This window comes from Carassius carassius, chromosome 13 (assembly GCF_963082965.1).
Source record: "Carassius carassius chromosome 13, fCarCar2.1, whole genome shotgun sequence".
Lineage (NCBI taxonomy): Eukaryota > Metazoa > Chordata > Actinopteri > Cypriniformes > Cyprinidae > Carassius > Carassius carassius.
This window is the reverse complement of record NC_081767.1, coordinates 25,156,342-25,173,407: the sequence shown is the minus strand read 5'-3', so window position 1 is coordinate 25,173,407 and position 17,066 is coordinate 25,156,342. Positions and strand designations below refer to the sequence as shown.

Here is a 17,066-nt window from a genome sequence, read left to right as displayed (position 1 = left end):
CATGGAGGGAAAAGATTCATCTTGACACCTCATGGACTGGTGTGAGAGGTGTGTGTGCTGCAGCTGGTGTTGTGAATCAGGCCGATGTCACACGTCCTCGATAACCCGGCTATTTCACAACACCAGGGTGGCACCACACCGCTGCCAACAAAGGAACTCTTCCTAAAAGGTCATACATCCTTCTCACAGACCTTACATCTATGTGCATGTACAGTAATGTATTATCCTCACTAAAACTACAGAAGTCGTTCTTGAAATAAAACATTGTAACTAAGATGAAGTTTCTCAGTTTTATTGCAGGAAATATCGCTACCATTTATTGTAACTTCTAATTTTATATATTTTAGAATGTAATTTGTTTCTGTGATGGCAAAGCTGAATTTTTAACAGCCATTACTCAAGTATTCAGTGTTACATTACCCTTCAGAAATCATTCTAATATGGTGATTTAATGCTCAATATACATTTCTTATCAGTGTTGAAAAAAGTATTGATTGATTGATTGATTGATTAGAAACCATGATTCATTTTTAAGGATTCCTTGATGAGTATAGAAGGTTCAAAAGTACAGCATATATTTCAAATAAAAATGTTGTGTTTACTGTCCCTTTTGATCAATTTAATTCATCCTTGGTGAATTAAAATATTCTTAAAAAATATATATATATTTATGTATTAATGAAACTTCACCCAAACTTTTGTACAGTAGTATGTAATAATATTTAGCATTTTTTCTTAGTTGATATTTATTACAAATTGTTATCATTATAAGAGGAGTGTCCATCTTATTTTATATGTATGTGCAATTGTTAAACATTACAAAAGGTTTTACCAGATTAAATCTGTCTTTTGATGTAATTAAGAACGATTTTATGTAATATGAAATTATGGCCATGTTTCCTATACTGTAGACTCATTGCCACTCTATACAGTCTTCTGCTCCTTGTTCTGTCAGCTCCCCTCGGGTAGCATGAGGATTTCAAAATGACCATTTAGTAACTGGTTTTCTGCTTAAGCTCTCTGTGTCTAATAATAGAAATTTAATCAAAAACTTTGCTTTAAAGGATAGCACCTGCGGGTACGTTTGTAGAATCTGCACTAATTACAATGAAAAGGCTCTACCTTTGAGGCTTCCAGACCAATTTCTGCAGAAATAATCATTTAACCCGACGCTGTTCCCTGGGTCACAAGCATTGGTGGACATCAGCCTTTTAGTTAATGAGGAACTGTTTCTGCAATGATCTTAAGGCAAAAGGCTGTCAGCTGGAACGACTTTGAGCAGCTGGCGAGTTAAAGAGACTGAAATGAATGTCACTATGGGATGGAAAATTCTCTGATCAAGACAAACTGTCTCTGTAAATACCATTTCTCATTACACTTTAATTAATGGTGTCTTGTTACGTTGTAATTATACATTTAAGCACTGATTAATGTTAATGAACAACATGTACTTATTATAGGGTTAGTATTAGGGTTTGGATTAGGGATAGGTGCATGTAATCATTTATAATTTACTGTTATTACTAAAGTAAGTACATGAAACGTATAACAAGGACACTGTAAAAAAGCATTGCCCATTTGTATCTGACCTGAATATTTAGAAATCAATGTTCAGAAAGTTTTGCCAGTATTGTATTTTGTCCTGATTGCCATCAGATCAAACATAAATAAATAAATATACCTAATAAAATAAAATATTGAAATAATTCCCTCAATTACATAAGCAGACTACATTCCACCCGGGACTCAAGTATGTCTGACCTGAGATCTGAGTCTTTACAGATACTGATGATGTTTACAAGTCCCAGGACAAGCAAAAGGCCCTGCAGCAACAATTAAGAATTAATGGCTGTTACAAAAGCTCCTGAATATGTTCTCACACTAATCATACGTCGATAAATTTTTTCTTCAGGCTCAGGTATCAAATCAAGCCTTTGCTTTACACAGTCAGCTGTTGCTTGAATTGTGTTGGAGGTACTGCAGGCCAATGAAAGGATGAACCTCTCAGCTGCCAGAAGCCCTTTCTCACTCTCTTCATTGAACAATGGTGATGCTCATAAAGATTTAGAACTTTCTGTGAATTTATAACCTTTATCCAAAGCGACTTACAATTGCTATATATGTCAGAGGTCGCACGCCTCTGGAGCAACTAGGGGTTAAGTGTCTTGCTCAAGGACACACTGGTGTCTCACAGTGGATTCAAACCAGGGTCTCTCACACCAAAAGCATGTGTCTTATCCACTGCCCTAGCACCACCCCTAACATTAACTGCTCTTGATTCGAACCCATGAACTCAGAAACAACATTAACCACCCTGGATTCGAACCCATGACCTCAGAAGCTCAGAACCAGGGGCTTAACAGACTGCACCACTGAGTCGCCACAATATCGCCTAAGTAAGTAAGTAAGTAAGGCCGTGTCAAAGATTGAAATCATAGTTAAATTAATGGCTGAAATCAAACTTTGATGCTTGTTATTTGATAATTAGATTTTGAGACTTCAGGATGGATTCAAAGACAAGGTCACATATGTGAATCAAGTCAAGCAGAAAGCGTTTGTGTTCCTCTGATTGGATCCTGTCTCTCCCTGTACCTCCTGTCCCCTCCCTGTCCCTCTATATGTCTTGATCTCTTTATTTTGTGCGCATGTGTGCTTACTGCTAAATTCCCATTTGATTTTTGAAAAACCCCTTGGGGCTATTAGGTTACAAATCACTGTGATGTATACAAATCCATGTGTAAACCATGATTTTGATATATTTTTTTCTGATGCCCATCAGTAGAGTGATATTAGCATGGTAGACCATCTAAATGATATCCGTATCGTTGGAGTGATTACTGTCACCTGTCTGCTGGCCATCTCAATGGCTGGAATGGAGTGGGAGTCCAAGGTACGTTTCTCAAAGAGAGCGATTTTAAGCAATTTTGTCTGGTTCAGCTCCTAATAGTTTGCACTAATTTGTTCTTCTCCCAGACCCAGGTCTTGTTCTTCTGGTCATCATGATCTCCTTCACCAGTTACATTGTGGGACCATCATACTAGCCGCTCCAGAGAAACAAGCCAAAGGATTTTTCAGCTACCGAGGTCAGAGAGCAGTGCAGTCAATATGTTCCACAAATGTGCTAATAATAACACTTCATCCTCATTTTCACTACATATGGTAGTGTCAGATTACACTACCATATGTTCCTCATAAAGTATCTCAATTTGTGCCCAATAGCTGATATGTTTGCAACAAACTTTGTGCCCGGTTGGCGTGGACCGGAGGGCAGTTTCTTTGGCAAGTTTTCCATCTTCTTCCCCTCAGCTACAGGCATCATTGCGGGGGCTAATATCTCTGGAGATCTAAAGGCAAGTTGAGCTCCCGGTCTTAGTGATGTTTCTTCCAATAAAAGATTTTTATTTGTGGGAACTCAAGCCTCTGAAAGCTTGTTTTTCTGTCTATTGTTTTCACACACAACATCCCATAGGATCCAAATGTTGCCATACCCCGTGAAACAATGTTGGCCATTTTGTGCACTATTTCATATCTCTTTATCTCAGCTGCTATTGGTGAGTATAAGAAATCCATAACAAGTCCATGATAATGTCTGTTGATTATTATTTTATTCATTCCTATACATTTACCCTATGTGGGCCTTTTATATTTTTCCCATTGTTATTCACAGGTTTCAAAATAGCCGTATTCATATTAATGCTCACTGAAGCTTTTCTCATTTTCCTTGTGTGTGAGCAGGCTGGCGTCCAACTTTTTGATTTATAGCAAGTGGTCTTTGCTCGGAGCAGAAGTGTCTGTAATCATAATGTTTCTCTTAACCTGGTAAGACACCGACCCTCTTTATAGCTTGTCTTTGTCAGAAATAATTTGTCTCACAAAGCTCATATGATTCCATTGAGCATTTCAGCTTGACCAAAATAATATTGCCAAGCTTTAATAATGTGCTTAGTGTATAAATATTGTTTGTGTTTTGCACATTTCAAATGTCAACTGAGGTTCATCAATGCAAGCCATCTCATATAACATGGCACTGTCTCAGTGTGTTGGTCTTAACCAAATGGAAGACCATATAAAAAATGACAGGTAAATAACATTAATGTCCACCAATCATACTGGATTTTGTTTTCAGTTACGCTCCCTTTAAATGTTCCATTTATGTTTATGTTCTTCTCTTTTTCTCTATTCTCACTTGTTCATTTTTGTCATTTCTTCCTGTGTCCTACTTTTTCCATCTGTTCTTTTTCTCAGGCCACAGTGTTTGGTCCTCAGTGGGCCTCCCTGTATGCCTCCTTCCATGTGGATTTCATCTGCACCTTCACCAAGAACCAAAGGCTGATGATATGTGCAGAAGTCATAACAGTGAGTCTACGAATAGAAACACTAAACAGGCTTATGAAAAGAGATGATGGCCTACACACAAAATGGGGGTTTGAAGTATTCAATTACCCTAAGAAACAAATAATTTTTTTAAACGTTATAACGTTTTTCAAATGCACTATTCCAAAAAATATAGATTTGTGATTGTAGATTCTAACAGTCATAGAAAACCTAAATGAAATATATTTAATATAAAAGTCAGATTTAAAAGTTTGGTAATGTTTGTTTGTGATGCTTCTATTCCAGAGTATGGGTTTGGGTCGGATGAAGCCTAATGTCCTAGTGATGGAACTTAAAAAGAACCTCAACCAATCCACAATGAAAACTATATTGGAATTTTGCAGTATGTATATCATACAGTTACTTCACTGTTGAAATCTGATGAGAAAACGTAAGGCATGTGACCGTTCCATATGTTTTTAGCGATGCATTATGCAATATGGTGTATGTGTTGTTCGGTTGAAGGACGGTCTTGACATAAGTCAAACAATGCAAGCACATGGTATGGATAATTTCAGAACTATATTTATGTTACTGTTTATGTGCAATTGATTTCTGAAAATGAATTTCACTGTAGTGAATTTAGGGTTTGAAACATCTACTGCAAGCATTTGACAACTGACGGAGCTCAACTACTACACCACCCACAACTGATACATCAAGTGTGTATCCAAACTCTTAAAATACACAATCTATTAACGGTTGTTGATCTTTTTGTCAAAACATTTGTATATCCTGTATTGCAGTGGAGCCTGATACACTAATGGCCATGTACCAGCCATCCACTGTATTTTAGACTACACAGGAAAAGAAGAACATTAATGTGTATTGGCTCTCTGATGATGGGGGTGAGTTAAATTGATATGCAAATAATGTGTTAGTTTTTAAAGATTTTATAGGGGAAAAACATGTCTTAACAATTAACAATGTGTCATCACGTCTGATACTATTAGTGCCATATCTCCTCCTGACCTGTAAGAAAGGCTGGGACAGATTCAAAGAGGGTGTTTGTTGGAGGTGAAGCTCAACAGGTTGATGAGCAGAAACAAGAGTATGCATAACCTCAACTGTGATGATTTTAGTGGTAACACTTTACAATACCATGTCCATGTTAAAGATATTACATATAAATATATGCTACCAAATGTTTGGGTTTGTAAGATTTTTATTTATGTTTATGAAAGTCTTTTATGCTCACCAAGTCTGCATTTTCCATCAAAAATAAAGTAAAAGCAGTGATGTTGTGCAATAGTATTACAACTATATTACATATAATTTATTCCTGTCATTGCTCCAGTCTTCAGTGTCACATAATCCTTTAGAAATAATTCTAATATGCTGAATTGGTGCTTAAGAAACATTGTTGTTATCGATATTGAAAACAGCTGGCTGCTTGATATATTTGTCAAAACTATGATGCATTGTTTTATGATTCTCTGATGAACTGAAAGTTCAAAAGAATAGCATTTACTTTAAATAGTTTCTTTTTTACAGTGTAAATGTCTTTACTCTCACTTTTGATATATGTAATGCATCATTAATTTCTAAACTTTTTTAACAGCAGTGTGTATGTATGGTTTATTTTAATTATATATTTACAAATTCTATACTAATATTTAATCTCATAGTACATCCAATTTATTAATTAATGATATATATACGTTTTTTTTTACTTATTAATGTATACCTAAAAACTTAATATCTTAATTTATTTTGTGCATTTTCACTTAATGCATTTCATTGGTTCTCAAAATTTCAATGTTTATTAAAAAGAGCTTGCATTTGTCAATTTACAGTCTCAAAGCGCTGATCATCATGTTCCGTCTGTGTTTCCAACATATTCCGGACTTCAATGGAAAACCTGATCAGTACAGTTTCATTCCTTCTATTCATGTTACAACTTTCTGCATTGACCTTTTAAACTAATGAAAAGTATATTCTTATGAAAACAAATGTTGTATTTCTGTCCCCAAAGATTTGAGGATATTATAGCTCCATATAGAGTAAGTTCAGTCCTAAAGGATGGTCAAGTGACATGATATTCAGCCAAGTATGGTGACCCATACTAGTGAACACACATACATACATACATACATACATACATACATACACACACACACACACACACACACACACACACACACACACACACACACACACACACACACACACACACACACACACACACACCGTGAACACACACCCGGAGCAGTGGGCAGCCATTTATGCTGCAGCGCCTGGGGAGCAGTTGGGGGTTCAGTGCCTTGCTCAAGGACACCTCAGTCGTGGTATTGCAGGCCCGAGACTCGAACCCACAACCTTAGAGTTAGGAGTCAAACTCTCTAACCATCACGACTTCCCCAACGATACGGTCTATACCCTACACACTTTCTATATCCCCTCTGATGCGCATCCTTCAGTAGTGTCCTTACATTAGCCATATCATGACAGTAAAGCACATGAGTAGCTAAACCAATCGCATGTGAACAAATGCAAATGTTCCCTTAAAACACTCAGTAATTTGGTCAGAACCAAGGCGTTAACACGCTCAATGCAGCCTATGTTTCATTCATATTGGAAAACAGAGGAAGAAAGTCGTAGAAGTATACTGTCGTACCTAGTGTTTGTAAATAGAATTTTAATTAGGAAAAAATAGGAAAAATATTAAAGAATATAGGCCTATGCCTATATATATTGGTTATTCAGCAGTGTATTTGATTTATTGGCAAATTAAAAGTAAGAGATATAATAATGATAATAAAAATAATAAAACCTTTCAAAATTAGACCAAAAAATATATGAAATGATGGCTAAGTCCCTGTGTATTATTAAATTACCATTTGCCCAACACTGTATGGAGAAACAGTCACCGCAGTAGAGATACAATTCTGTATAAATTGAGAATCACAATTTTTTTCCCCTTTCAAATAGAGATCATTATTCTCCCACACTTCTGAAGAGACAAATAAACACTTATTTATTTTATTTGAATTATTTCAAAATCTGCACCTTGGTTAATATTAATTTCATTACGATCCGTAGACTACTCCATGAAGTCAAGTAGCAGTAGTTAAGTGATAGTGTGCAAATACTACTGGCCCATTTTGGGAAGAAGAAACATGCCAAGACCAGACTACGTTACATGTTTAACATGTCGCTGTTTGTAACATAAGGCGTTCATCCTTTCCTGGGCCGCTTAAAAAATGGGGGCATAAATTAAAGAGTATCGCACCACTACGCCACTTCTTACAGCAAACATTAAAATCATGAAAAATACTCTCATATTTCAGTTAAATTGTACGTAAGAGCATAGGACATTAGCCATCTGATGCAATCACAACATTTGCAACAAACAACGTAAAAAAATTCCGACGGCTTTGCCTTAGCGCGCATGCGCAGTGCGTGGGCCTTCAGGACTGGCTCCACGTCTGAACACGAGCTAGTTACAGCCAATCACAGGCGGCCACAGTGTGTTTGGAAACAACACACGCAAATACTTTATGGTTTATGACCAGCCCGAAACTTCTTGAATCAGGAACCTCTCTCTGCCTTTCACTGTCGTCTGCTGCCCAGTAAAGTCGCGAAGTCTTCGAATATTACTGTAGATATTTGATGCGTTTCTTAAAATAGTTCCAGCTGGTTTGACTAAGAAAGAAAATGGAGAATTCTGAGCTCTCGGATAAAGCGACGATCTCGCTGGTCATTAAAACGCCTAATCAGTTTCATGGCGACCAGCGGATCGAGGGAGTGCGCGTCGACTGGACCGTGAAAGACCTCAAATGTCACCTTTCCAAGGTTTATCCCACCAACCCGGTAGGTTTGGATTGGTTTCATATCCTATAGATATCGTTTTATACTTTGAGAGCCGTTAGCATTCCTCAACAGACAACACAAAGCCAGTATGGCTGAACTCTACTTGAAATAACTGTCATTCATTTGCCCTCTGTAAACAAGGTTAATTTGCACTCCATAAGTCTCTAGGCTGCTTTCATATTGTTAGGTAATTAATACTTTAGCACATTATTCCTCTACTGTGTAACTGTTTGTCTTATATGGACACAAATTCAGTGTGCAAACTTTGATTGTGAAGAGATAACGTTACACTGAATGCATTTCCTGTAAAAAATGTTTTTACTTCGCACAAACATAAGATAAATACCATGGTGTAAATTGACTTTCTAGACCACGTTTGACATTTGGATTAATTTTTATACAGGCCGAGAAAGACCAAAGACTCATTTTCTCAGGCAAGCTACTTCAGGACAACCTTCTTCTGAGAGATGTTTTCTCAAAGGTGAGGGACTTTACCATCTGTGGGGATTCTTTCTGTTTATTTCGGGGTTGACAAATGACTTCTTCTACAGACCTGTAAACAAAGATTTTAATTATCTTATACTTATACTTTGCTTGCTTTAGTATTTTATGTTTACCTGCTTCAATGAAATTAACAATAGAAATGACAATAGTCTTTATAACCAGTAGCATGATCCAGAAATAACTACTAAAAATAATCAACCTTTTGGCTACATTTAAAATAGCAATAAAGCATGGCCATATTTTTTGTGTCCCTGGAACATAATTCAGGGTTATAAAAAAAGATTCATTGTATGAATTCAGTTGTACTGAAAGGCAGGGGTGTTGGCAGGACACTACTGGTGTTTTTTTTCTTTCGTTGTTTGTCAAAGCAACAACAAAAAAAGTAAAATGGGTGGATCCACAGACACCTCTTGTTCCGTATCTTCAGCCTGATCCTCTTACCACGTGCTGTAGTCAGTTCAATTTCAAAGCTGTTTAGAGAATTGACACTCAGTTGCCTTCCATCTGAGATGTTTATTTGAAAATAGGACATTTATTGTTACATGTTGAAAGCCTGTCACCTATATGCCATAAAAGCGTGACACAGATTTGCACAGAAATCGAAACAATATGACAAACACGTGGTTTACCAATCTGCCAAAGCTTTCTCTTTCACATTAATACTTTCCCTTGGTGCATTTCGTTGTCACATCAAAAACCACGTTACCACATGCTTCTGCCAAAAGTACTGAAAAAAAAAATAACTGTTTTTATTGCTACAGGTTCCTTCAGAGACAAAGCCCACTCTTCACCTGGTGTGTGCTGTGAAACCCCAGCCTGCTGCCCAACTTGGAGCGAGACCGAAGGTGTGTTATTCCCCATCTACTATTTATTTTAGGCTTTTACCAAGTGGCAAGACTTTAGTGGTACATGTGTAAACAGACATTCCGCTGATTAGTTTTCATGTCCTGAATTTAGCTTCAAGGCAGGATGTTTGATCAGCTTACAGCGTGTTCAGTGAAATTTAGATATGTAGGCCTTCAGTCTCGAGAGGAGTCTGTGTTCGTTTCAGTTGGGTGGAGATATCACAACACAGCGGCTTACTTCCTGTTCCTTTCTGCATCCGTGTTTGCATAAACCAAACACTGCAGCAGTTTTGCACCTGCTCTGGTCTTCTTACTTTCTCAAAAACCAAATATGCTTCTTTCTCAAATCTTGGGTGTAGGCGACATCAACACAGCAGCAGAGTTCCCAGCCCTCCCCACTAACTGCTATCCAAAGCTCAGAGTCTTCAGGACCATCCGTGGCCTCTGTACCCTCCACTGACGGACTTCGACAACGAGGTCACACCGCCTGGCCTGGAACTAGCATTAATACGTCTATGTGAGTTCCTGTCTTTTCCCTTCAAATTAAAATTCAATGCAGTGAGTATTGAAAGTGTATGAATGTTAATGTGTAAATTGTGTGTAGTGTTTTGTACTAGTTAATTAACGTTCGCCTTTGTTTGCAGGCCTCTAACTGCAGCGATGGCCCACCCAGCCTTTCCCACATACTCCCTTTACAGTCCACAACAGCTCCTGTGGTGGCAGCAGATGTATGCCCGCCAGTACTACATGCAATAGTAAGTACACCCTATGTAGACGTACTACAGCATAGGGCTGTACAATTGGGGGGGGGGGTTGATTTGCTATTTTTTTGATTAAAATTGTGATTTTAAAATGCTTGTTTGTAGAGCGTCACAATTTGGCCAGTTTTAACTGTGTTATTATTACTAAACAAAAAATAAACCGAAAAAAGAATATATTACTTTTCTAATATTTATCTGTAAAATAAAGATTATTTACATTACATACATTTACATTTAGTCATCTAGCAGATGCTTTTATCCAAAGCGACTTACAAATGAGGACAGTGGAAGCAATCAAAATCAACAAAAGAGCAATGATATACAATTGCTATAGCAAGTCTCAGTTTGCTTAATGCAGTACACATAGCAATAGCTTTTAAATAATATAATAAATGAAAAGAAAACCGATAGAATACAAAAAGTGTAGAGCAAGTTAATGTTAGAGGTCTTTTTTTTTGCTTTTAATTTTATAATGAAAAAAAAAATAGATTTAATAAGAATAGATTAGAAAGCTAGTTAGATTTTTTTTTTATTATTATTATTAAATTATTATTTAATAATTATTTGTAATATTATTAAGAAAAATTATATAATAAAATAACTTGTTTGTACCTATTTAAATATTTATAGCTTCCAGTTATTTTTAGCTGTACAAAACCGCTCAGCTTAACTGGTATCTCTTATTGTATTATTTTAATATTTAATTATTGCAAACTTCTACTTCCCTGTAAAATAAGAGTATTTAAGAAATATCATATAATAAATTAACTTATAAAATTACAGTACTAATATTTATAGATTCCAGTTACACATCCAGTTATTTAACTTAAAGTTATTTAAATTAAAAACAAATATCATAATTTGATTTATGATTAATCGTATGGTATTACACTGTTTAATGCTGCGATGTGTCTTTCAGTCACGCTGCCATGGCAGCTGCCGGCTCCACTCCAATGGCTGCCCCTGCTTCATCACTCCCTGTTGGTCCTCATCAAGCTGCTGTACCTGCAGCTTTACCCAACCAAGCCCCCATCAACGACCTGCCAGTTAATCAGAATGCCCCAGCTCCTGCATTCATCAACGCAGAGGGAGCCAATCAGAATCTGCGAATGAATGCACAGGGTGGTCCTGTGATGGAAGACGAGGAGGACATGAACCGCGATTGGCTAGATTGGGTGTACACCGCATCCCGATTGGGTGTCTTCCTGAGCATTGTGTACTTCTATTCCAGCGTGAGCCGCTTCATCCTGGTCATGAGCAGCCTTGTTATTATGTATCTGTAAGTTTAAACTAAACTCCAGATGTTTTTTGTAAACAAACTTGTGGTTATGGATTTCGAGTCATTTTGGGGGGATTTGGACTACACTGGTCGTGCTGTAGGTTTGTGATTTACAAAATTGAGCACCTCTTAGAAGTAATTAATTCAGAAATTACATTGTTCTCTCTGATCTCTGGTTTTCATCTCCAGCTGTTATAACTGAGGTTTTCAGACTGGTAAAAATTAACTTCTCCTATTTTATCTCTGCAAACGTTGCAGTTTGACTGCGCTGCAGACCAGTATGTGGCACTCCAGCAATCATTAGCTTGATCTGAGGGTGTTCAGTGTGATGTCCTCCATGTTACAAACCTAAACCAACCCGCCATAAAATCAGTCTGAGCCACCTCTCGTTAGTTAGTAATGTATAAATGAGCAGAGTCTATTTTGTGGTATGTTGTCATTTTAATGGAAATGGAGTTCATGGAGGCCTGAATGCCTTTTTGTAGCTATTCTAATGGTTCCTTTTCTCTCTTTCAGACACACAGCAGGCTGGTTTCCTTTTAGAGGGAGACCCCAAGCCAGGCCTCACAATCAGCCAGCACCAGAGGTCATTCAGAACCAACAAAACCAAAATGAGGATAGACATCCAGGACCTGTGAGACATGGTTTACTTTTAAAAAAGCAAATGAGAAAATAATTAGTTTTACTTGAATAAGTGGAGTATGTATGCATATATGTGCTTATTTATTCTCCTTTTGTTTTGAAGGTGCAGCCCCCTGCTGAAGAGGAGGGTGCTGGTGTTGTTGAGCCCGCTATGACGGCAGTGCCTGTTTCCCCAGTTAGACAACCCATCCTATGGACAGCCTGGGTCTTTTTCAAAGCCTTTTTTGCTTCTCTGATACCCGAGGCTCCACAGGGTGTTGCAAACTGATGCCAAAAATGTCGGACAAAATTGGACTCCAGAGCCCTTGACCGTTTAGACTGGACATTATCAACAAAGTCCTGGAAATGGTAGCCTTTTCCAGTCCTTTGACTGTGACCAATGGTTGCACATTCTGTATAGGCAAGCTCTTGGACATGGAGTTGTACATTTTGCTGGACATTTTTTTTAAACCGCACTTTATATAACCACAACGGCTGAAATCAGTGCTATCAGTCTCCTGGCTTGATCCTCTTATATATAGGCTCCTGTCAACAGGGCTTCATTTTCTTGAAGTGCTCTACTATGAGTGATCCAAGGATTAAACTCATGGGATTATCTTATTAAGGTTCTAGAATGGTGGACAAGAAAGGCCATATATTGATTTTGTTCTAAGTGCATGAATAGATGGAGGGTGCTTGGGAGAATGCATTTGTGGCACTTTGAAACTAATGGTGTTTATGCAAGTAAAACATGCTTACATGTTCTTTTCTAATTGTGTTGCACCTGTGAAATGAGAAATGTTTATGAAAGTGGTTTGGTATGAGTTCAAGTGTTGTAAGCAGAATTTGCAATTCAGTGAGCACCGAAGAGTTTGTTGTTGACCTCTGGATGAAAAGAAGGCGAGTGAACCTCACTTTGAATTTTGCTGCGTCTTTACATGAAGGAACTGCACTTTCGTACTTGCAATTGACATGAAAAGAAATAAACAGAGTAATAGTTCTGAGAGACTTAAATATGCTTTTAGACTGATACTTATCAACACTGTAGCATTGCTGTAGCATATTATGGATTAAATAGCTTTATTATTTACATTATTAAGATAAGCCTCTTTGTACCTGGAAATGCAAGTGTAAAACAAAATAAACACTTTCTTTTGTTCCAATTTCTAATATAAATGAGTTGAATTCTCTTAGGGTAGCTTTTGTTTTCTCACCCATTTTTATTTAATTTAAGTTTTTTTCTTATTAATTTGTTTAAAAAAAAAGAGAGAAAGAAACATGTCACAAACCTACATAATGCAATTGCAGCCAAATCTGACATCACTCAGCCTTATATTGTGTTAAATATTTAATTCTTTCTTCTCTGGAACACAAAAGGTGTTTTAAAAAATTGTCCTGGTCACTTTTTGTTTCTGTGGTATTAAAATGAATAGAAACGGGAGCTTTCAGGTTTCACAACAGTTAATGGACTTTACAAATCGTACATTGCTATTTTTATCAAGAACATGCTACGTTTAAGCTAGAGCAGAAATCCATTAGTCTACTTTACACTCAAAATGAGGAATTGAGGGGAAAAAAGTTTGCCCTAGGCCACACAAAAAACTTGATGGGGATTTTGTGTTGGAATTAATTTTAAACATTTTCAGGAAGCTGAGACCAGACCAAACTCCTGACTTTGTTTCAGTACCCTCTTCTCACAGGCAGAATAAATTGTAGTATAATGTTTAGTCTTGTAAAAATAGTTAAATTTAGGACGTTTTATGATCTCATAAAGCATAGCATATTTATGTTATACAAACTGTAAAATATAAAGAGGTTGCAAATGATATTGTCATTAGTAAGAAAGTAGCAAAAATATTAAAGTGCATAAAAATAACTGCACACAAGCTGAAATGTCAATACATGAAAAACAATAATCAAATAAAATGGAGACTAATTTAAATATTCCCTTATAAATATAAAAAGCAACCAAATTTTTTTTTAAGTTCTACAAGTAAACACTTGAGCTGGGATTCCCAAACTTTTAAAAAAATATTTTTATTATTATTATTAGTAGTATGTACGATTTAATAATTTCCTTCTCACCAACCTGCAGTTCTCTGAACTTGGTAAACCCTGGAATAGAAAATAAATATTTCCCTTCCCTGATTCCTCAGTGAATGAGAAAACTGGCCACTTTTCAGCATGCCAGATATCCCAGCGCAGAGGGACGGCGATCAATAGGCATTGGGATGAAGAAATATGGATTCCGTAGGGGACTACTGGATTTGTTTACATGTTATGGGGTCCACGTCTGTTACATCTTGTATCTTATGACACTCTTCTTCCCACATCAACCACAGCTTAGAGATCCATAACCTTTCCATTGGAACGAGTGAGTCTGAGCTGAAAGAGAATGAAGGAATAGGGATCGCTATTTCAAACGTGTCTGCTGTATTCAAAGGGACCATCAACTATGAATATGGCAGCTGGCTGTGAGTGTTTCTATTTATTACCACATATCAGGATCAGGTTTCTGCAATAGCAAAGCTGTGGTTTAACCTAATGCTCAACATATCTTTTATCTTTTATCTTTTGTTTTTGTAGTATGAACTTCAGGTATCTTCCGGTCAGCCTGTAAAGAAATCACACACTTATTTATTTTTAATTTTCCAAAAAATAAGTATTAAATGCACATTTTATAAAAACTGTAGTCTAAAAACGAAAATTTGAACATGGAATTTGTTCCTCTAACGAGACAAAGTGTGCCACTTTTTTCCACTATAGTAAAACCAATGTCAGTTTGCATCAAATTAACATTTCCATGTTCTTTCTTATACTAACTCAAACTGAACCAGTCAGTGGATTTTGAAGTTGAGTCACTGATTGACCTGGTCAATAATCCAAAACTATGTGCGTGAATCCCATTCAGTTTAGAGAGCTCTGTTTGACATAACATACTTAATCTTGAAATTGGCTCTACTTTTCTCAGAAGAAAAAGATCAGTTTGTTTGTTAGACTGTGGAAAGGGCAAAGTGGCTGCAGACACATCAGACTTTACCTCAGCTGCTCCTGCAAGGAGACAGAGTGTGAGTTTCACATTTCATATTACTAAGATACACTAGAAGGGATCATGATGCTTCAATCAACCTTTTTACAAAGTAGATTTTGATTTATATCTAGTTCAAAGTCAATTGTCATTTTCTCTGAGCAAATAACATGTAAGACAGACATCACATTGGATGATATAGCAGTATCATAAAGAGTATCATTTTACTCTTTTAATGGTTACATTGTTGTTTTATTTCTTTAATTGTGCATGTGCAGGTGTATGCGATAGTCCAGCTGGACACCTGCTCCTGGACTTCCCTCAAAAAGATGCTGAATTGGCAATCTTGTTCTTTTTAATTTGGTCTTTCTCACACAAAAACACTTACAGACACATGCACACTTCACATAAACCAAAAAAAAGACTATATTGTGACAGCCTTTCTGCCATTATGGCTTGTATGTAAAGAACTTTGATGTTTTAGCTGTTCAGTGTTCAACATTTTGTAAATATGAAAGTGTGAAACACAATTATCTAGTTTTATGGCCTCCAGTAATAGGATCTCATGAACTACATAATTCAAAGTAGAGAATGTATTACCATTATTAAACATTTCCTGGTCCTGTCAAGCCTAATTATGTGTTGCACGTTTCTGGTTAAACTTGTTTGTCTTCTGAATGAAATGGGCTGTTACAGTCTTTCTTTTGGATTTTACATTGGTTACATTTTTAAACTCATGAAAACTCCTCTCTCTCTCTCTCTCTCTCTCTCTCTCTCTCTCTCTCTCTCTCTCTCTCTCTCTCTCTCTCTCTCTATATATATATATATATATATATATATATATATATATATATATAGGGAAATGAAAGATGATTAACAAGTGTAGAAGTACCTAATCCTGAATGTTAACCTAAAACTGACATTTCCTCAAAAGTTGTCTCTCAATTCTGATTGGTTGAGCCTGTTGTACTTGGTGAAAGCAGGCTCACCATATATATATATATATGGTGGGGGGGGGGGGGGTAACATGCTAATTTGCATAATTTAATTATGCAATCCCCCCCAAAACGGCTGACTGTATTGGAGCAAAAAGCAACTTAAGTTACAATTCAGTGACATTGGTTCTACACAGTCCCTGGCACCCTGGCTTTACCTCATAGAACACTAGTAAACGAACATCTAGCCAGCCAACTCCAGTCAACAAAACAAATCATCAGTTACTCAGTGTTTCTCAAACTTTTCTGCCATTCCCCACTTCAGAGGTAGGAAAGGGTTCGGAGGCCCACCTGTCCCCAATCACCCCAACAAAATGTTAATAAACTAGGCTTTAAGTAGGCTATAACTGTTAAAATGTATTTTATTAACATCACATTTTAAAAACTTAACATCAAATAACAGCATTAAAAACTTTCAAATAAAGAAAATGAAAGTGCAATAATATTATCACTTTGCATGAAATAAGACTCAAAAGTAGATTAAAAATAATATAATTTAGCCTCTGATAACATCAGTACAAGTGTGGACTAACATGAACGTTAACTGTGCTTTGATTCATTTTGACACTTAGCAAAATCCATGCAAAAAGAACTACAAAAAAACAAACAAACAAAAATAAAAATAATCGCAAATTGAAACAGATGTGGTAAATTACTAATAATGTACGTATTTTTTTTAGGTATTTTAATAAGATAGATACCTAAAATGCGCATACAGCTCAACTAATGTGATCGTTATAAAGGTGTTTGAACAACAAAACACATCCACTTGCACATATTTGACAATCGGAATATCAGATATATCCTGCTATAGCTAACACATTTGTGAAATTTTGAATAAAAAAG

The 17,066-nt window shown here is 36.5% G+C and overlaps 1 protein-coding gene across 1 annotated transcript; it reads left to right on the top strand.

Moving 5' to 3' along the window:
- The first annotated feature begins 7,927 nt into the window (after positions 1–7,927).
- LOC132156190 (homocysteine-responsive endoplasmic reticulum-resident ubiquitin-like domain member 1 protein) lies at positions 7,928–13,360 on the top strand. The gene is made up of 8 exons (XM_059565086.1): positions 7,928–8,187; positions 8,591–8,668; positions 9,453–9,536; positions 9,896–10,053; positions 10,181–10,291; positions 11,217–11,576; positions 12,093–12,210; positions 12,322–13,360. The coding sequence occupies exons 1-8, from the start codon at positions 8,032–8,034 to the stop codon at positions 12,484–12,486; spliced, it is 1,230 nt and encodes a 409-aa protein (XP_059421069.1). The 5' UTR covers positions 7,928–8,031; the 3' UTR covers positions 12,487–13,360.
- Positions 13,361–17,066: the final 3,706 nt, after the last annotated feature.